The 22,220-nt window shown below is 37.8% G+C and overlaps 1 protein-coding gene across 14 annotated transcripts in view; it reads left to right on the top strand.

Annotated features, from left to right (window-relative positions):
• Window positions 1-22,220, top strand: part of DZIP3 (DAZ interacting zinc finger protein 3) — a 103,896-nt gene that overhangs the window by 1,981 nt on the left and 79,695 nt on the right. For 12 of the 14 annotated variants that reach the window (XR_007513760.1, XR_007513758.1, XR_007513761.1 and 9 more), the window contains exons 2-3: window positions 13,588-13,688; window positions 16,357-16,426. Coding sequence is in view for 3 of the 14 variants with exons in the window: in XM_049857798.1 (XP_049713755.1) it covers window positions 13,657-13,688; window positions 16,357-16,426 (102 nt within the window). In the remaining 11 variants the exon portion in view is untranslated. Of the gene's footprint in view, window positions 1-2,348; window positions 9,409-13,587; window positions 13,689-16,356; window positions 16,427-22,220 lie in introns of those variants that run through there. The other 2 variants (XM_049857797.1, XM_049857801.1) reach the window with 2 other exon arrangements.

A 22,220-nucleotide genomic window follows, 5' to 3' on the forward strand; every position in this document is an offset into this window, starting at 1 on the left:
TTTGAGGAACCTTGATGTCTTTAGTCAGAGACACTGGCGTATCCTCACTTGAGAAACATTAGAGCCATACGTTTAAGCCCAAAGTAGTGGGGGAGGGGGAGAGGAGACTGGGTCCAGATGACTGAAGGCTTTATTGGCTTTGATCTTGGACTCCATTCTGAATTCAGGGGCAATCTCTGGTTTTACACTTGGGTATGACCTAGTCAAGTTTCTGTTTTAGATTGAGGACTCCGACAGCTGAATGGCTATGATTTTGAGGAGGGTGAGGGAGTGACTCCACGGCAGCTAACAAGAAGTCTAGAAGTAGGGAGACAAACTTACTGGAGCCTGTCCAAAGGATAACCAGTGTAGTGGAAGTGTAGATAGTGGCAATTTTAAGAAATACGTATGAGGCAAAATAGGCAGGATTTAGTGACTGATAGTGGATATGAAGAGTGAGGAGTGGGAGTGTCTAGAGGAGTTTCCACATTTCTAGATTGGGCGACAGAGAAGATGGAGGCAGTGCCTAGGCAATTAATAGAGAGTATTCAGGCTGTATTTTATGTTCAGTGAAATTTTATGTAGTTTATCATATAGTCTTGTACCATCTCATTAAGTTTATTTCTGGATGTTATATAATTTTTATTACTCTAAATGGGTTCTCTTTTTCTCTTAAAAAATTTTAAGTTGTTAATTGCTACTCTAAAAAAAGATGCTGATTTTGATCTGTCTTTTATCCAGCCTGGAAACCCTGGTGTAGTAGTTAAGAGCTTCGGCTGCTAACCGAAAGGTTGCAAGTTCGAATCCCCCAGATGCTCCTTGGAAAGCCTGTGGTGGGGGGGGCAGTTCTACTGGGTCGCTATGAGTCAGAATTGACTCGGCGGCGGCAGTGGATTTGGTTTTTTTTTTTTGGTTCTCCGGTTTATCAACTGAACTCTCACTAATTGTAATAGAGCTTCGCTTACTCTCAGAGTTCTAACTATAAAAACTATATATTATCTGCAAATAATAGTTTCATCCCCTGTTTCATATCTGTTGTATTTATGAGTCGGAATCAACTCGATGGCGCTGGGTTTGGTTTTGGTTGTATTTATTGCAATAGTATAATGTCTAGTATCTAATCATGGTGATATTGAGCATGTTTGTATTATTGCTTAATTTAATAGGGATATCTTCAGTATTTTAACATTTAATATAATTTGTGCTAATGGCTTGTGATAAATATTCTTTATTATGTTTAAAAGACTGCCTTCTAGGCCTGCTCTATTTAAATATTTGTCAAAAATGTCTGCTAAAAATTTATCAAATTTTTATCAAAAATCTTCTTTTTCTCTATAAAATATTAATGGAATGGATTATGTTGGGTGTTTTTTTTTGTCTGTTTGTTCTTGGGATAATAATAATAGCTAACACTGAACATTTGCCAAATGCCAAGCACTAGTCTAAGGACTTTATACTTACCCATTTAATCTTCTTAACAACTTCATGCAATAGGTACTATTATGATCTCCATTTTACAGATGGAAAAACTGAGACAGAGAGAAGTGATTTGCCCAAGCTCAACAAGGAAGTATTAACAAACCCTATATATGGTGTGCCACAGGTGTTGATTTGCTGATATTTTATTAAGAATTTTGTAAGAATGTTCATAAGTGAGAGTTTTCAATAAATTTTTTTGTATTGTCTATTTTGGAATGTGGGTTATATGTTACTTTTGAAAAATGAATGTGAAGCATTTCAATCTTTTTTCTGTTATGGGATAATCAGATTACACAGGAGTCATCTGGTACTTGGCTATATGCAGCTGGCCGATAAAATCATCAAGCTTGGTACCTTATTTAGTGGTATATCTTCAGCAAATATTTGAATTTCAAATATGGTTAAAGTTCTGTTAATTTTTTTCCACCTTGAGTTCATTTTGGAAATATATATTTTTTAGCAAACCAGTTGTTTAGATTTAAAAATTTATCAATACAACTTGCATTCGGTATTCCAGTCAGTCTTTTTCTTTCTTATTTGTAGTTTTAAATTTCCTTTTTCATTTTAATAATATCTATTCCTTTTCTTAGTTGGACTTTCTATTTTATTCAACTTTTCAAGAACGAACTTTGGTTTACTTATTTTTTTTTGTTTACAGTAAGCAGTTTTACTTTTATCTTTATTAATTCCATCCATTACATGGATTTTTCTTTGTTTCTAGTTTTTTTTTTTTTAAAGTTGAAGGCTTAGTATATTTCCATACGATAACTTTTTTCATAAAAAAGGTTTATTTTTATGTCCACCAATTTTTTTAAGGAAGTAGATGTAGCGAGCATCTGCATTTTACTTTGTTAATAAAATAATTATGTATACTGTATTTTTCTGCAAATAAAGCATGCCTCCTACATTTTTTTGCCAACTGCTCCCTCCCTCTGTGAGGTACTTTCGTAAGTGCAGCTATGCCAATTTTTACATGTTGATGTAAAAAGAATTAGCACAGCCTATTTATGAAAATACCTCAGGGAAGAGAGATCAGTTGGCAAACAAACGTAGAAGGAACGCGTTATTTGCATAAAAACATGGGTAATCATTTTAACCAGTCAGGTAATTATATTTTTAAAATGCTAATATTTATTCATTCATCATATATTTACTGAGTTCCAGACATAGTTCTTTTTCAAGGAGCTTAAAGCCTATTGGGGGAAATGGACAAACCAGAGTAGGTGTTACTAAGAGAAAGGAGAATGCTATATAGAAGCATGTGATTTTTCTTAAGGTATAATAAGAAAAAAAAAAGGTATAATAGGAAGTCCCAAATCCGTCATTCTTAAAGGCTTAGTGTAAAATCCCTCTTTCCTGTAAATTTTTATTAATGTCTATAAATAAAGCATAGGTTGCTATGAGTCAAAATGGACTCCACGGCAATGGGTTGTACTTTATTTGGCTTGTGCCAGATATTTACCCTACTTTATACTTCAGGAAACAGGCTTATGGATGTTAAAAACAAAAAACTTGCTCAGGTTTTTACAACTCAAGTATAGGGTTGTCTTCGGTGGCAGTGGGCTTGGTTTTTGATTTAGTACCTTATTTCTGCTGGAAAAACCTAAAATGAATGTATTAGCTTCAATAAACCAAACAGCCAGACCTGTTACTGTCAGTTTATTCTGTCTCATGGTGGCCCCATGAGGAACTGCTCCGTAGGGTTTTCTTGGCTGTAATCTTTACAGCCAGTCACCAGGACTTTCTTCCACGGTGCTGCTGGGTGGATTCAAACCACCAACCTTTAGGTTAGTAGTTAAGCACAAATCACTTGTACCACCCAGGGACCTATTACCTTCAATGCTGAATAATAAAATGCTGAAGTCGTATTTGATGATTTGGACTGAATGAGGATGTGAGTTGTAGTTTTGATAGAATTGTGTTTGTAGAAGACTGAATGCTGCAATATGGGAATTATACATGGGATGTGAACACAAGCTTAGTTGTCTATTTGTTCATTTACCATAGTGCTTGAGAACTAAGTACATTTCTAGGCTCTGAGGATACAGCAGTCAGTCAAAATAGACAAAACTTTCTTCCCAAATACCCAGTACCCAAACCCAGTGCTGTCGAGTCGATTCCGACTCATAGTGACCCTATAGGACAGAGTAGGACTGCCCCACAGAGTTTCCAAGGATCGCCTGGCGGATTTGAACTGCGACCCTTTGGTTAGCAGCCGTAGCACATAACCACTATGCCACCAGAGTTTCCTTCTTACCAAAGAGAACTTCCATTTTAATGGGGGATACGTAAGTAAAATGTACAGATGTTAGTAATAAGTGCTATGGAGGAAAACTGAGGGAGAGAAGGACAATAGGATAGCACATACGGAGTGGGGATGGGATGTTGCAATTTTAGGTAGCACAGAGCGTTATAATCAGTTTTTTGCTGCATACCAAACCACCTTAGATTTAGGGTTAAAACAATGAGCTTTTATTCCTTGATCACGAGCCTGTGGGTTGGCTGCAGTTAGTCTCATCTAGGTTCGACCTGGCCAGGTGTCTCTGCTTCAGCTGTTTCATGGGAAGGTGAGATATCCAGAGCTCAGTTTTAGTTATGTTGAAATGTTTTAGGTAGCCAGGAGATGAATTATTTGTAGTTAAGGGGGAGCCCAAGGCTGGAGATAGAAATTTAAAGCCTTGAGACTAAATGTTAAGGAGTCAGCGTGGATAGAAAAGATACGTCCAAGCGCTGAACGCTAGGGCACGTAAGTATTTAGAGGTTGGGGAAATGTGGAGGGACCAGCAAATGGGAGAGAGAAGTAGCCACGGGTGCTGTCTTCACGCCATGGCCAAGTCTTGTACATAAGGGCTACCTCCTGGCTTCGCTAGGACTCTAGAGTGAGAGGGCAATCTCTGCACACACAGGCTTCCTCATTAGTACTTCTGCCTTTTGAGGCCTCGAGCAGTGCAGGAGAGTGGGTAGCTTCACTCCTTAAATAAAACCAAGTGCTTAAAGTGTACCAGATACAGTTCTAGGCACTGGAGATACAGCAGAAGGATTTTAAAAAAGGAAAAAAAAATCCCAACCTTGTGAGATATATAATCTAGGTGGGACATAAGGCCAGATCTAAAACTGGGAGATTATTCATTAGGCACAAACAGCTGATAGAGCAAACATTCCATTGGCCCAAGCCTGTTGCCATTGAGTCGATTTTGACTCATAGTGATCCTATAGGACCCAGTAGAACTGCCCCGTAGAGTTTCCAAGGAGCGGCAGCTAAGCTCTTAACCACTGCACTACCAGGGCTCCTCCATTGGCGCAGGTCCCAAATATTCACTGCAGAAAATTGAGTGGTAGAAAATTGTCAGAGGTTTAGGCACGGGGTCTTTCAGGCACCATGTCCCCACTATCGCTAAAACAATTCAAATACTAATATTAAACTGATTTTATTCTTTATGCAGAGCCAGAAAACAAAATCTGTACAATTAATTCCACTCCCATTTTTCAGAAATGGTACTTCTGTCAAAATGCCAGAGAAACTAAATAAACCAAAATTAATTCTGCCTTTATAATTATTATTCTTCCTGTTTTCTTTCTCAACTATTAAGATTCAGCTAATCCCGAAATGACTTGCCAAACCATAAATTTAACTTTCTCACTTGTTCAGTAGTTCCTGATTTTTCTTTCTATGCATATCACAGAATTTGACTCCAGGTTAAGCATAGGAGGTATGGATAATATGGGTACACCTTTTTTATTTTTCTTTTTTAAACACAAGCATTACCTACCTGTTTCTGAATCCAGATTTGTACTTTTGCAGGTAAGTAAAGATAAAAGCAACACACCTTTATTTTAAGTCAAGATCTAGTAACTTTTTAATTGTAAGCACTATGTATTGATGTCCTCGTTTGCACAAAGCAAGGTCATTCGGATATATCATTTTTAAATTTCTAGTCTTTCAGAAAACAGATATTATTATTAAGTTCATGAAATGGGTAGATAGCTATTTCCTGAGTTTAAAATATAAAACTGTATGTCACAAAACAATTTGTGTATTAATTGTCTAATGAGAAAATAATTTGCTCTGTAAACTTTCAAACAAACGTGAAACTGTTTCCTAAGATAGCGGTGTCCACAGTGTAGTACGCACACCTCAGGGGACCTGTGAAACCGGGAACCGGTATTAAACCCTTTCTTTATACTTATTTTTATCTCATTCTTTTTTTATTTTATTTTTTGGATGAGTTACAATGTATATATTAGTGTAGTAGTACCTGCATATAATTCATAAATGAATTTATATTAACGTATTTTCAGTGTGTTCTCAGATTTTTTACTGCTTTAGGGATATGTGATCAAAAAGTTTGGAGACTGCTTTTCCAAGAATCTTTAACCTTGGGAGGTCATTTAGATAGGCATTAATTATTATTCACTTTAGTACTCAGCATAGGATCTGGGACCTGACAGTTCTGAATTATTTTGTTGAATACAGAGATCCTCTTAACACAGATTAATATGAATAACATACTCTGAAGTATTAAGGTGGCAGGATTATTTTTACGGTATCATTTACTCTGACCAGTAAGATCATGTGAGTAGCTTTGTTTCTCAGTGTGCCTCTGTGTGTCTGAGTGCATGTTAACTAATCCAAATCTTAAGTGTACACCAAGCTTATATAAAGTGAAACATCTCTCCGGGTGGCACAAACGGTTTGCACTCGACTAGTAATGGAAAGGTTGGTGATTCAAACCCATCCAGGGGCACCACAGAAGAAGGGCCTGGCAATCTGCTTACGTAAAGATTGCAGCCAAGAAAACCCTATGTAGCTCAGTTCTGCTGTGTAACACGTGGGGTCTCTATGAGTCGGAATTCATTTGATGGCAACAGGTTTGGTAACGTCAAATATAGACTATTGGCAGTCTTATAATTAGAAACATAATTATAAGACAGGTTTGTTCATTCTTCTGGCAATGGAAGCAACGGGACATAGTAGAAAGAAATTAGTGGAGATTTAGAATACCAAGTAATATATTAATTCTTAACACCATTAATAAGAATATTGGCACACCTGTTTTTTTTTTTTTTAATCTAACCTCCAGCCATTCTTATCTACCTGGAGCTGACTAGCATATGAGAGCTAAAGACCTCCAGGGTGCTGAGGCCACAGCACACTTGCTATACCACTTTACAGACCACCAAGAATGGTTGTTGCTGCTTGTCTGCCGGTGTAATCAGGTCAACAGTAGTTAAAATTTTGGTTCTAGGGAGTTCCCATCACAAAACGTCTTTGATTATTTCTAGAAAGTGTCCCCTCCATTATTTTTTAAGCCTTAAAGTGAGTTCTGGAATTCTTATATGTGACCATTACATCACACATCTGAACTTTGAAGAGTTTTTTAGAATTCTGGTGAAATCTAGTGGAAGTGATAACTAGCAGTGTCAAGAGCTTGCTAGTTAACAGACCCATGATCTTCTGGAGTACCTTGAATTCAACGCTGATGTAGCAAATCCAGCCTTTTTAAATAGCTACCAAAACATCGCCAAATTGCATATTCAAGGTTGTTCAGTACAGCATTTTTGTAATAGCAAAAATAAAGTAAAACAAATAAGACAAAAAAACCCAGAGATAACTAAAGTGCTCATCCATAATGGTCTGGTTAAATGAGGCACAATATATTCACAGAATGGCATATGTCCAGTTTAAAGAATAACACAGACACACACGTGCTGATATGAAAAATAAACCCATTGCCGTTGAGTCAATTCCAATTCATAGTGACTCCTCTATAGAACAGAGTAGAACTGCCCCACAGGGTTACCAAAGCTGTAATCTTTATGGAAGCAGACCGCCACGTCTTTCTCCCTTGGAGAGGCTAGTGGGTTTGAACCGCCAACCTTTTGGTTAGCAACCAAGTGCTTCAACCACTGCGCCACCAGGGCTCCTGATATGGAAAATACAAGATATCAAACAATGTGCATACTACGCTGGCATTTGTGCCATGTGTGATATATCTGAAAAATATTTTTTGGTCTCATTTCTTAAATATCATGATTAGCATTTCTTTTTATACAATAGCATTTTTCCTCAAGATAGAGAATTGGACAAAAAGTGGATTAATTTTGTTGGAAACCTACACAGAGTTAAATGAAGATGATGATAGTAGTGATAGATACATTCTCATATTGCTTACTATGTGCCAGGTGCGGTTTTGTTACAGATCAAAAAAAATTTAGTTCTCACAATAATTATGAAGTAGGTACCATCATTTTCCCTAGTTTTCAGATGAGGAAACTGAGGCACAAAGATGTTAATTAATTTCCCACAAGGTCAAACAGCTGCTGTGTGTCAAAGCAGACCTATGTACCCTGAAGAGTGTTTTCAAAGTTTCTTAATTACCAATGCTGTACTGCCTCTGAACTTACTTTTGATATTGATAGAAATCTAGATGAGGTATTTTATGTTGTTTTGCTTTCTTGTAGACCAATGTTTTGTTTGTGTTCGTATATGCTATGTAATACCAGGGTGGTCTTATTTTTCCTCCCCGGAACAATCTGTTTTGCTCTCCTCACCCTCTCCTCCAGACATGTGGCCACATCTGGAGACATTTTTAGTTGTCACAATGGGCCGGGATGGGAGGAGGGCTGCTACCAGCATCTAGTGGGTAAAGGCCAGGGGCGCCACTAAAGATCCTACAATATACACAGCAGCTCCCCACAACAAATAATTATCCAGTCAATAGTGCCAAGATTGCAAAACCCTGTATTAGTGGGAATAAGAAAAGCTCTCAATAACTGAACTCTCCTGAAAGATACCAAGGGTATTATTTTGTTTTCAAGCTAGTAGACATTGACAAACCATGAACTTAGTTCTTAATGTTTTTTACACTGTTGCTCACATTTTCTGCCTGGCATTGGGTAATTCTTGAGTGCCAGAATTGACATGGGTAGAAAGTTCATGGGACATCCACTCACACATTAAAATGTAAACTTGTTGGCAAATTAGAGGCTTTGACTTGGTCAGATGGCTCAGTAAAGACAATTTTAGTAGATTTAAAAATTTTCTTAATACAATTTAAGGAGGTGACAAGTGGCACAAGATAAATGTTTAAATGAGTAATTAAAAAATATAAACGAGACCTGAGCCTACTTTTATGGGAATAAGTTACTACAGCCTTGAAAATGGAGGAATAACCTTTTACAACTAAAAAAAGTGTTATAATTTCAATAGATAAGAAAAGTGAGACTTCGGAGGGAACAGTAAGGCGGACATTTTTCCTGTGTATCAAGATATGACAGCAATACCTTATTTTCAACGAGGAAAACAGCCTGCAGATGAAATCACTTTAGTTGACGGATAAAATGTGCCGTAACTGACACTGAATTTTAGCTTGCCCTGAAGTAATCAGCCAGAACCAGAGGAAGTTCCTGGGCAAGAGCAGCCCCTCAGTCAATTTTCAGTTTCCAGCTGACAAGGAAGGTCAATTGTAATGAATACACTGGAGAAAACTAGATTGACCCTTTCTCACATATCAGCCTGATTTTAAAGGTTTCTTTCAGTCTCTTCTAGAATCATCTTTAAAAGCACAGTGGTAACATTTCAGGCTGGCTGCCTCCTGTCGGTTGCTAGGAGGCACTTTTGTCTTCCTCCCTACCAGAGGCTGTAAAGCGCTGCTGCTGCTGCTGTCGCTGTCGCTAGGAGCCTGTGTGGGCTGTCGCTGTCGCTAGGAGCCTGTGTGGGCTGTCGCTGTCGCTAGGAGCCTGTGTGGGCTGTCGCTGTCGCTAGGAACCCGTGTGGGCTGTCGCTGTCGCTAGGAGCCTGTGTGGGCTGTCGCTGTCGCTAGGAACCTGTGTGGGCTGTCGCTGTCGCTAGGAGCCTGTGTGGCACACGGGTCTGCTCAGCTCCTGGGAAATGTTGGGGTTGATGGTCCTCTCTCCTGGAAAACCTTTCGTCACAGAGATTCTTCTCAGGTTGTATTTTCAACGGGCTGAAATGGAAAGTTACTAACTTTTCTTAACTCCCTTAATTCAGGATCCAAATACCTTCTGATGTATTGATTGATTTCCCCACCCTTGCCTTTTTCAGGCTGAGCACTGTAACTGCGTAGCAGAAGCCTTCTAGCCCCTCTGCCTCTTTGCCAGAGGATCTTTCTCTCCATCATCTACTGGTTACTCCCTTCTTGTCAGCTACACGGTGGTTGTGCACACAGCTGCTGACTGAAGGGCACCTGCTCAGAGGGCAGGTATTCAGGTCTGAGCCTTTAGATTCGGAAATGAGGGAATTGCTTTGTCTAGAAAAAGCAATCGTATGTATGCTCTGAAGTAATTCCTTATCTGTTTCTCTTTATTAAAATAAATAGGGAGGTTTATAGAAACTGTAAAGGAAGAATATTTTGATCACAATCTTAAAATTCTAAAGCATGTACCCTTTTCTTATACACCTTCATTAAAGATTTGAAATAGTCTGATCTACTGTGATATAATAACGTTTATCCAGCCTCTTTCTCCTGCATTACTCGGTGTACATCGGGTTTTTATCTGAACTTGAACAAAGAATACAAATTTAAATAGGCGTACAAGTTTGTCTAATTATTGATTTTAAAAATAAGAGTAAAATTATAATTTAGGAGAACTGGATTCCACATAGATGAGATGTAATACTGATAGCAGGAAGTATTTTATGTTAGGTATGAGCAAGAAATTAAGAGATGTCAGAAAGCTCTGTTTTAAATGAGGAAATTTAGGGGTATATGTGCGTGTATCTTTGCATTTCTGTTTGGATTAAGAGGTATCATCATCGCATTGCTGGAGAATTACCCTAGCCTCTCAAGACTTCTTGTGTAACTTAGAACTGGTAGAGTCAAATATAGACTATTTACAGTTTTATAATTAGGAACCTAATTATAAGACAGATTTGTTCATTCTTCTGGCAGTCCATGGTATAGTCCGCATTCTTCACCAACACCATAATTCAGATGCCTCAGTTCTTTGGTCTTCCTTGTTCATTGTCCTGCTTTCACACCTATATGAGCCCACTGAAAATAATCATGGCTTGGGCCTGGTGCACCTTAGTCCTCAAAGTGACATCTTTGCTTTTCAACATTTGAAGGAGGTCTTTTGCAGCAGATTTGCCTGTTGCGATACGTCATTTTATTTCTTGACTGCCGCTTCCGTGGGCGTTGATTGTGGATCCAAGTAAAATGAAATCTTTAACACTTTAATCTGTTGTTTGTTTATCTTTATGTTACTTATTGGTCAAATTGTGAGGATTTTTGTTTTCTTTATGTTGAGGTGCAATCCATACTGAAGGCTGTAGTCTTTGATCTTCGTAAGTGCTTAAAGTCCTCGCTTTCAGCAAGCAGGATTGTGTCATCTGCATATTGCAGCTTGTTAGTAAGTCTTCCTCCAATCCTGATGCCGTATTCTTATTCATGTAGTCCATTTGTTCGAATTATTTGCTTAGCATACAAATGGGGTAAGTATGATGAAAGGATACAACCCCCACATCCTCTTCTGAATATGGCTTGAATTTCTGGCAGGTCTCTGTTGATACTCTACCACACTTTTTGAATTATCTTCAGCAAAATTTATTGCATGTGATATTAATGATATTGTTGGATAATTCTAGCATTCTGTTGAATCCTTTTTCTTTAGAATGGGTACAAATATGGATCTCTTCCAGTCTGTTCACCAGGTAGCTATCTTCCAAATTTCTTGGCATAGATGAGTGAGCACCTCCAGCGCTGCATCTGTTTGTTGAAACATCTTAATTGGTATTTCGTCAATTCCTGCAGCCTTGTTTTTTGTCAAAGCCTTCCGTGTAGCTTGGACTTATTTCTTCAAAGCCATTGGTTCTGGAATATGTGGTTACCCCCGAAATAGCTGAATGTTGACCAATTCTTTCTGGCACAGTGACTCTGTTTATTCCTTCCATTTCTTTTGATGCTTCTGGTGTTGTTTAATATTTTGCCTGTAGAATCACGCAGAATTGTAGCTCAAGCTTGAATTTTTTCTTCAGTTCTTTCAGCTTAAGAAATGCTGAGCGTGTTCTTCCCTTTTGGTGTTTTAACTCCAGGTCTTTGCACATTTCATTATAATAGTTTACTTTGTCTTCTTGAGCCATCCTTCGAAACCTTCTGTTCAGCTCCTTTACTTCATCATGTCTTCCATTTTCTTTAGCTACTCTGTGTTCAAGAGCAGTTTCAGAGTGTCTTCTCACAAGCATTTTGGTCTTTTCTTTCTTTCCTGTCTTTTTAGTGACCTTTTACCTTCTTCATGTGCGATGTCCTTGATGTCATCCCACAACTTGTCTTGTCTTCGGTTATTAGTGTTCAGTGTGTCAAATCTTTTCCTGAGATTGTTTCCAAATTCGGCTGGGATATACTCAAGGTCATATTTTGGCTCTTGCAGACTTTTTAAATTTTCTTCAATTTCAACTTGCACGTGAGCAATTGATGGTCTGTTTCGAAGGGCCCCTGGCCTTGTTCTGACTGATGATGTTGAGCTTTTCCATCGTCTCTTTCCACAGATGTAGTTGATATGATTCCTGTGTTTTCCATCCTGTGAGGTTAACGTGTATAGCCGCTGTTTATATCGTTTCAAATGGCGATATTCAACGAATTTTTTTTAATGCCTAGGATATCGATGTTTATGTGTTCCCTTTCATTTTTGACAACTTCCAATTTTCCTGCATTCCACATTCTAATCATTAATGGATGTTTGCAGCTATTTCTTCTTTTGAGTCTTGCCACAACAGCAAATGAAGGTCCTGAAGGCTTGACTCCATCCACATCATTAAGGTTGACTTTACTTAGAGGAGGCAGCTGTTTCCTGGTCGTATTTTTGTGTGCCTTCCAACATGAGGAGCTCCTCTTCCAGCACTGTATCAGTCAATGTTCTACTGCTGTTCATAAGGTTTTCACTGTCCAGTTTTTTCAGAAGTAAACTGCCAGGTTCTTCTTCCTAGTCATAGTCTGGAAGCTCTGCTGAAACCTGTCCATCACGGGTTGCCCTGCTGGTAGTTGTAATACTAGGGTCATAGTTCCTAGCATCACAGCAACATGCAAGCCACCACAAAACTGTACAGTTTTGGGGAAAGTGACTCAATGATACTTTTGGGATAAAAGGAAACAAAATATTTAGTGTTATCGAGAGTGTGTTAAACAGGAACTTGTATACCTCCAGGGGAAATACATTAGTATAAACTCTTTGGGAAACCATTTAACAGTATGCACCAAGAGGCTTAAAATATTTGTGTCTTTTGACCTATGAATTCTACTGAGAATTTATTGTAAGGAAATAATCATAAATATAGAAAAAGCTTTATGCTCAATGGGGTTTATCACAGAACTAATTATTTGTAACGGAAAATAATTGGAAACAATCTAAATGTCTGTTATGGAATGAATTGTGTCCCACAAAAATATTTGTCAACTTGGCTATGCCATGATTCTCAGTATTGTGTGATTGTCTACCATTTTGTCATCTGATGTGATTTTCCTTATATGTTATAAATCCTATCTCTATGATCTTAACGATACGGGAATAGTGGCAGTTATGTTAATGAAGCAGGACTCAATCTACAAGATTGAATTGTGTCTTAAGCCACAAGAGAGACGGGGTCCTCATACCACCAAGAAAGCAGTCCCGGGAGCAGAGCACGTCCTTTGGACCCAGGGTCCCTGTGCTGAGACGCTCCTAGACCAAGGGAAGATTGATGACAAAGACCTGCTGCCAGAGCCAACAGAGAAAGAAAGCCTTCTCTTAGAGCTGGTGCACTCTGAATTTAGACTTCTAGCCTCCCAGACTATGAGAGAATAAATTTCTTTTTGTTAAAGCCATCCACTTATGATATTTCTGTTATAGCAACACTAGATAACTAATACACTATCTATAAGGAAATGGTCAAGGGAACCCCAATTAACTTATGTAGCCATTGAGAATGTTTACTAAGAGGATGAAATAACATGAAAGAGCTTTTGCTATAAAGTATGGTTACAAATCGGTAAAATATACCTATGCTTAGAAAAGTATTAAGTCTATTAAATTGTAGACAGTGCTTATGTTTGGACTGTGAAACTCCAGGTAATTTTCATTTTACGGTAGTTCCAAACTTTTCTTTAAGGAGTAAGAGTATTACTTCCTTTACAGCTTTAAACAGCAGAAGTGAAAGTAATCTGCAAGCGTTGGAGTAAGACTTGCAAAGGAACATTGTGCGGCATGGATTCTCTAGCAGAGGGACTTTTTGTGAGGTAAGGGGTGGATTGACACAAAACACCTGAATGTGCTGCCTTCCAAGACACAGCGTTTGTCTTTCCCGTGTAACATTGGGAAGCTAGCGAGAATGAGCTAGCCTTCCGCTTTGGGATAATTTAGTAACTTTGATTCGTGAGGGATGGGCACTGGGTGAAATCTAATTTTAGAAAAATTCTCTAGGAATCATAAATATAGAAATGTACCATAAATTACCTTACTTGGGGTCATTCTCACCAAAATAATATTTTATTTATCATTTAACAAACACTTGGATTTTCTGTGTGCCAGGCAAAGGTTAACTCATGTAAACCTCATAACAGCTCTGTGAGTTAGATGCTGTCATTATCCCCACTTTTTCGAAGGTAGCCTAAGCATAGCACAGAAGACCTTGGAGTGGTTAAATTGGGCCCAGGCCAAATGGCATTCTGCCCCCTCCAACCAGGGAAAGCTCAGCCTACCTGCCCCCCTCCCACGTAGCTCTCCCTCTAACTTTGAGCTGTTCCTATTTAATAAGCAATGTGATCTGTTAATTTACTTTACAAAAACATTTACTGACCTTGGTGCTTAGGTAATAAAGACTAAGTCAAAATGTGTGTATTTAGAGAGAGAGAGAGAGGACTTAGAATAAGATAGATAAAAAACAATTAACATCTTTAAGCAAAATGCAAATGTGCTATATTAGCAATCCTGTGGCTACATATAGGAAGGAACAGTAGTTCTTGAATTGAGTTGGTTTCCGTAAAGTAACAGTTGAACTGAACTTTGAGGGATGAGAATCATTCTGATGAGTGTATCTATCTATCTATGATATATATATTTCAGTATATATTGTCATAGCAAAACTTTTAGTCTTCTGCAAAAGAACAAAGTATGCAGGTGGGAAAGGCAGCAGGATTAACAATAGAAAACTCTAGGTGTATAACTTCGAACAAGTTATGTAACCTCTCTGGATATCTGTTTACCCATCTATAAAATAAAGTGACTGCTGTATATGATTACTGATGTGCCTTTCTCTTCTATGACACTGAATTCATGGTTGGTGGTGATGATGTGTGGAGTTCTGTAATATTAATGAGTGAGTAAGACGAATGGAAGGAAGAGGAGTAGCCAGTGGGAGAAGCTGAGAAGTGGAAGGCTAGAAGGTCTAGGAGGAGAACCATCAGATACTAAGAGTACTGAGGTTTTCAAGGAGGGTTGGAGGGTATGATGGAGAATGTTAAATGTAGAAAGGCCAGGTAGAATGGCAAGCTAAGAGAAGACATTGGAGTATCAATGAGGATTTCATTAGTAACCTTTAATGCAGCAATTTTGTTTTTGGCAAGGGGGTGAAGATAAGTTGGGGTTATACATCAAAATTTGTTATGGAGCCGATAGAAAATATAGTAGCTTGTTTGCCACACTTTTTTGTTCAGAAGCAATAAAATAGGGTTCGGGCATCTGGATAGTTCAGAAGCCTCACGGATTATTCTAATCTGCATCTGGGATTGAGAATTACTGGGTTAGGAGTGAATGATCACCACGTGGAGTAGCAAGTGGAGTCTACGTGAGAGCATTTTGCTGACTTTGTTAAACAAATATTGAGAGGCTTCAGAATACTGCTGCAGTATTTTTCGTTTCTTGGTAACAAAACTTCTGATTCCTTTTTGAAGTGGGATCTAGAAATAGAGGAAATTACAGTAAACAGGTTTTCTTTACACTGATAATTTAAAGAGCACTGAGAATCATATTGCGAAATTGTGTGTATGTGTAAGTTATCTTTTATTGAAACTTTGACCAGGAGTTTACATATGTGGATAATGCTGTACTGTTTATTTGTCTTAGTTTTCCCTGACAGAATCGGTTATCATGTAGTAGATGGTTGTCTGTTACATGAATACATCAATTTAAAGTAGAATAGGGTATTGATAAAGTGCAATTCAGAGTAAACCAATTGATCTAAGTTCCTCACCTCAATTTTATCTCTGCTATTATATAAAATTAAGAAGATTACATAAGTCATCTCATTTATCCTATATTATGGTTCTGTGTTAGAAGAAAACAATTTTGTAAATGAATTTTTCAGTTCAGTATGTAACACTTAATATGTTCATATTTGGAGCTAATGTCAAAGCAAAACCTGTCAAGTTATTCCTTTTTACAAAAATAGTTAATAATTTCTAAATATCCTGTTCTGTCCCAATTAAAAATATTTTTGGAAATGATAATTGTAGGGCCAGGAGCCCCAAACAAAAAATAAAATGGCCTACTCAAGAGAGATCTTTTCTAAGCTTTTCCCATCTTCATACACACACACACACACACACACACACACACACACACACACAACCACCTTTTCAAAGAATTTTTTAACCTTGAAATGGTGCTATAAAGTTATTTTTTTTTTTAATTATTTTGGTGTGTTGTGTGTTTGTTGAAAATGCAGATTTTTATGTCTGCTTTCTGTTCTATCGCCATCTAGTAAGGCATGGCATGATTTTCTTTTCTTTAACTGGAGCCTCAGGAAGTTATGGAGCCTACCTCTATTATCAGTCTTTGGTTCACATTGGTTACACTTTTTGGAACTTTCAGGCACAAATTCAGTTGTTAGATTCTTTACTACCGTGACTTAATTGTGTCTTTTCAAGGAGATGCTTGGAGTACTCCTTTCTCTTTCTCTTAAAACAGAGATCCTCCTGGGGAGGAAAAGACTAAGGAGGAACCTGAGAATAAGGTAGAAGAGTCAACCGATCAACTGGTAAGAGAAGATTTAATATTCATTAACTGTTAGTTAAGAGCTGTAAATTAATTAATTATGACTAAATATGTTAAAGAATGTAATGCTAAACCATAACTAAACCCGTTGCTCCTCAGTCAATTTCTACTCATAGCAACCCTGTAGGACAGAGTAGAACTGCCCAATGGCATTTCCAAGGCTGTGAATTTTTATGGAAGCAGACTGCCACATCTTTTTCCCACAGAGCAACTAGTGGTTTGAACCACTGACTTTTTGGTTAGAAGCCAAACACTTATCTAGTGTGCCACCAGTGCTCCTTGGTGTAATACTAAATCTAGTCAATTGCCTTATCTGTTAAAAAATTTTGGATGAGTCCACTAGACTACTTTAATAAATAAAAAGGTCATGATTAAATCTTTCTTTGGTGATTGATACTTGCGTCTCAGGGTATCATTCCAAACACCAGTACTTAATGTAAGTTAAAATTAGTAGATACTTGAACTGACTGGCCCAGAACACATCAGGTAGTCTACTTTAGGATATCCCTTGTTTATGTTTTAAAATCAAAGCTCAAACAAAACAAAACCTACACACATGCAAAAAAACATATACACACAAACATAATTTTATTGTTTCTGAAGTTAAGATAATTTTCTTGCTTCTTTTTATCATCTTTACTATTAGAATATCCAGTACTAAATGAAAGGGAATAACTCTGAATGATAGTTTAATATAAGACTTATTTCCAATGACAATATACTTTGTGATAGATTATATCCATCAATCATGTGTATTTATATTTATTTAGTAGAGGGTTGTTGAAGAGATATTTGTTTGGTTCTTGTTAATACAGTGTTTACCTCCCATACAATTTTATTTAATGATTGATACCTACTTGTTAATAAGGTTTGTACAGGTAGTCCCTGACTTATGAGTGATAGAAAAGTGTAAGACTGCACCCTGTCAAAGGTAGAAAACTTGTGAGTCCCAGATACACAAGGCAGTCCTGTCGAGTTCCAGTTCTCACAGGTTTCATTTTATTTATAAGGATATATAAATATTTAACGAGTATGACCCTTCTATTTCCTATTGAAAAAAAAAATTATTTAGGCCATCATCTTGCTTATATGTGTATCAGTTTGTTAATAAGTATCAGGTGATTCTGCAGTGACTTTTGACTACACACAGAATTGACCTTTCATTTGAAATATATGCATTACTGACCATGGCCATTTTCACAAAGGTTTGTCTAGTTACTTTGTGGAGGTTTTATATTTTGAAACTCCAAAAAATTTCAAGCCTACAGAAAAATTACAAGAATAGTACAAGATAATTGGGGAATGAATTTCTAGAAACACACTACCTACCTAAACTAACACAAACAGAGGTAGAACAACTAAATAAACCCATAACAAAAGAAGAGATTGAAAAGGTAATCAAAAAACTCCCAACAAAAATAAAAAAACCCTGGCCCGGACCACTTTAGTGCAGAGTTCTACCACACTTTCAGAGAAGAGTTAATACCGCTACTATTAAAGGTATTCCAGAGCATAGAAAAGGACAGAAGACTCCCAAACTCATTCTATGAAGCCAGCATATCTCTGACCAAAATCAGGTGAAGAAACCAACAAAAAAAGAAAATTACAGACCTATATCCCTCAAGAACTTAGATGCAAAAATCCTTGACAAAATTCTAGCCAATAGAATCCAACAACATATCAAAAAAATAATCCACCATGACCAAGTGGGATTCATACCAGGTATGTGGGGATGGTTCAACATTAGAAAAACAATGTAACATGCCATATAAATAAAACAAAAGACAAGGTCCACATTATCTTATCTATTGATGCAGAAAAGGCCTTTGACAAAGTTTAGCACCCATTCATGATAAAAATTCTCAGCAAAAAAGGAATAGAAGGAAAATTCCTCAACATAATAAAGGGCATTTATAGAAAGCCAACAGTCAACATCATCCTAAATGGAGAGTCTGAAAGCATTCCCCTTGAGATCGGAAACCAGACAAAGATGCCCTTTATCACCACTTTCATTCAACATTGTGCTGGAGGTCCTAGCCAGAGCAATTAGGCTGGATAAAGAAATAAAGGGCACCCAGATTGGTAAGGAAGAAGTGAAGGAATCTCTATTTGCAGATGACATGATCTTATACACAGAAAACCCTAAAGAATCCTCAAGAAAACTGCTGAAACTAATAGAAGCGTTCAGCAGAGTGTTAGGATACAAGATAAAGATCCAAAAATTAGCTGGATTCCTCTACACCAAGAAAAAGAACATCAGAGAGGAAATCACCAAATCAATACCATTTATAGTAGCCCCCAAGAAGATAAAATACTTAGGAATAAATCTTACCAGAGACGTAAGAGACCTATACAAAGAAAACTACAAGACACTACTGCAAGAAACCAAGAGAGACCTACATAAGTGGAAAAACATACCTTGCTCATGGACAGGAAGACTTAACAGTATAAAAATGTCTGTTCTACCAAAAGCCATCTATAGATACAATGCAATTCTGGTCCAAATTCCAAAGACATTTTTTAATGAAATGGAGAAACAAATCACCAACTTCATATGGAAGGAAAAGAGGCCCCGGATAAGTAAAGCGTTACTGAAAAAGTGGAACGAAATGGGAGGCCTCACTCTAACTGATTTTAGAACCTATTTTACAGTCACAGTAGTCAAAACAGGCTGGCACTGGTACAACAACAGATACCTAGACCAATGGAACAGAACTGAGAATCCAGACATAAATCCATCCACATATGAGCAGCTGATATTTGACAAAGGCCCAAAGTTTGTTAAATGGGGAAAAGACAGTCTTTTTAACAAATGGTGCTGGCACAACTGGATATCTATCTGCAAAAAAATGAAACAAGACCCATACCTCACTCCATGCACAAAAACGAACTCAAAATAGATCAAAGACTTAAATATAAAATCTAAAACGATAAAGATCATAAAGGAAAAAATAAGGACAACGCTAGGAGCCCTAATTCGTGGCATAAACAGTATAAAAAACATTACTAACAATGTGGAAGAAAAACCAGATAACTGGGAGCTCATAAAAATCAAACATATATGCTCATCCAAAGACTTCACCAAAAGAGTAAGAAGATTACCTACAGACTTGGAAAAGGCTTTTAGCTATGACATCTCCAATCTGCATCTGATCTCTAAAATCCACATGATACTGCAAAAACTCAACTACAAAAAGACAAATAACCCAATTAAAAAATGCACAAAGGATATGAACAGGCACTTCATTAAAGAAAACATTCAGGTAGCTAACAGATACATGAGGAAATGCTCATGATCATTAGCCATTAGAGAAATGCAGATGAAAACTACAATGAGATTCCATCTCACTCCAACAAGGCTGGCATTAATCCAAAAAACCCAAAATAATAAATGTTGGAAAGGTTGTGGAGAGACTGGAACACTTTACACTGCTGGTGGAAATGTAAAATGGTACAACTACTTTGGAAATCAATGTGGAGCTTCCTTAAAAAGCTAAAAATAGAACTACGATACAACTCAGCAGTTCCACTCCTTGAAATGTATCCTAGGGAAATAAGAGCCTTTACACAAACAGATACATGCACACCCATGTTCACTGCAGCACTGTTTACAATAGCAAAAAGATGGAAGCAGCCAAGGTGCCCATCAATGGATGAATGGATAAATTATGGTATATTTACACAATGGGATACTACACATGAATAAAGAAGAGTGATGAATCCGTGAAACATTTCATAACATGGAGGAACCTGGAAGGCATTATGCTGAGTGAAATTAGTCAGTTGCAAGAGGACAAATATTGTGTGAGACCACTATTACAAGAACTTGAAAAATAATTTAAACAAGGAAGAAAATATTCTTTGATGGTTAGGAGAGTGGGGAGGGAGGGAGGGAGAGGGGTTTTCACTAATTAGAGAATAGATAAGAACTGTTTTAGGTGAAGGGGAAGACAACACACAATACAGGAGAGGTCAGCACAAATGGACTAAACGAAAAGCAAAGAAATTTCCTGAATATACTGAACTGTTTGAAGGTCAGCGTAGCAGGGGCGGGAGTTTGGGGACCATGCTTTCAAGGGACATCTAAGTCAATTGGCATAATAAAATCTGTTAAGAAAACATTCTGCATTCCCCTTTGGAGAGTTGAGTCTGGGGTCTTAAACACTCACAAGCAGCCATCTAAGATGCATCAATTGGTTTCAACCCACCTGGAGCAAAGGAGGCTGAAAAACAGCAAAGACGCAAGGTAATTATGAGCCCAAGAGACAGAAAGGGCCACATAAACCAGAGACTCATCAGCCTGAGACCAGAGCTAGATGGTGCCTGGCTACAATGGATGACTGCCTGACAGGGAAGACAACATGGAACCCCTGAGGGGCAGGAAAGCAGTGGGATGCAGACCTCAATTTCTCATAAAAAGACTAGACTTAATGGTCTGACTGAGACTAGAAAGACCCCAGAGGTCATGGTCCCCAGACCTTCTGTTAGCCCAAGACAGGAACCATTCCTACAGCCAACTCTTCAGTCAGGGATTGGACTGGACTAGAAAATGATACTCATGAAGAGGGAGCTCCTTGGATCAAGTAGACACATGAGACTATGTGGGCAGCTTCTGTCTGAAGAAGAGATGAGAGGGCAGATGGGGTCAGAAGCTGGCCAAATGGACACAAAAATAGAGAGTGGAGGGTAGGAGTGTGCTATCTCATTAGGGGGAGAGCAACTAGGAGTATATAGGAAGGTGTATATAAGTTTTTGTATGAGAGACTGACTTGGTCTGTAAACTTTCACTTAAAGCACAATAAAAATTAAAAAAAAAAGTACACTACGCACTCATATACCATTCACCGTGATTCAGCAACTGGTTCACATTTTTTGTATATTAAGTAATTTTCAAATCTTGATATACAGTGAAATGTGGTGTGCGTTTGTTAGATGTGAATGGTGATACCAAACCAAAACCAAACCGAGTGCTGTTGAGTTGATTCTGACTCATAGCGACCCTATAGGACAGAGTAGAACTGCCCACAGAGTTTCCAAGGAGCGCCTGGAAGATTCGAACTGCTAGCCCTTTGGTTAGCAGCCATAGTACTTAACCACTACGCCACCAGGGTTTTCTGGGGATAGCGGAACCTTAATTTAAGATTCAAACTCAGGGAGCAGAGCAGACCGATCATCCTGCAACGGACTGTGTTGGTTCCTAGTGACTTTCCTGTGTTGTTCCTGTGTAGTTAGAAACCTGGCAGTCAGAGTCACTTCACACTGGGTCGTTTTCAGTAACTAAAACTCTGCATGAATTTCAAGCAACAACATAATTAATATTCCGAAAATTTCAACAGGAACTGTGGTATCCTGTTAGGGTTTGAGGGAAGACCATCATCCACTTGTTCCAGGCCTTTTATCCATCTCTGCTGCCCACTCTGTTTGCCACGACTAGTGTTAACAGATGATCCAGTAGGACTCGACTATATTGATCAGTTAACCATCAAAGATGGCCGTGTTAAGTCTGTAAGGATCTGTTTCTCAAGTCCCAAGATTATTGCTGTTTTCTCAGCTCTGACTGATTTAAGTCAGAATCACTCTACTGCCCTACTGTGTTTACAATTTAGATTATTACTATTCTGTTTATTTTAAATTTGTTGTGTGTTTAGTAGCAAATGCATTGGTCAATTCCTGTAAAAAAGATCCTTAGGCATAGTTGTCATATTATTATATAGGATAATCTAAACGGTATTTTAAGCTTGGCATTTTTTATGCTTTAAATGGATCAATTCAATACA

Source organism: Elephas maximus, chromosome 18 (genome assembly GCF_024166365.1).
Source record: "Elephas maximus indicus isolate mEleMax1 chromosome 18, mEleMax1 primary haplotype, whole genome shotgun sequence".
NCBI classification, from domain to species: domain Eukaryota; kingdom Metazoa; phylum Chordata; class Mammalia; order Proboscidea; family Elephantidae; genus Elephas; species Elephas maximus.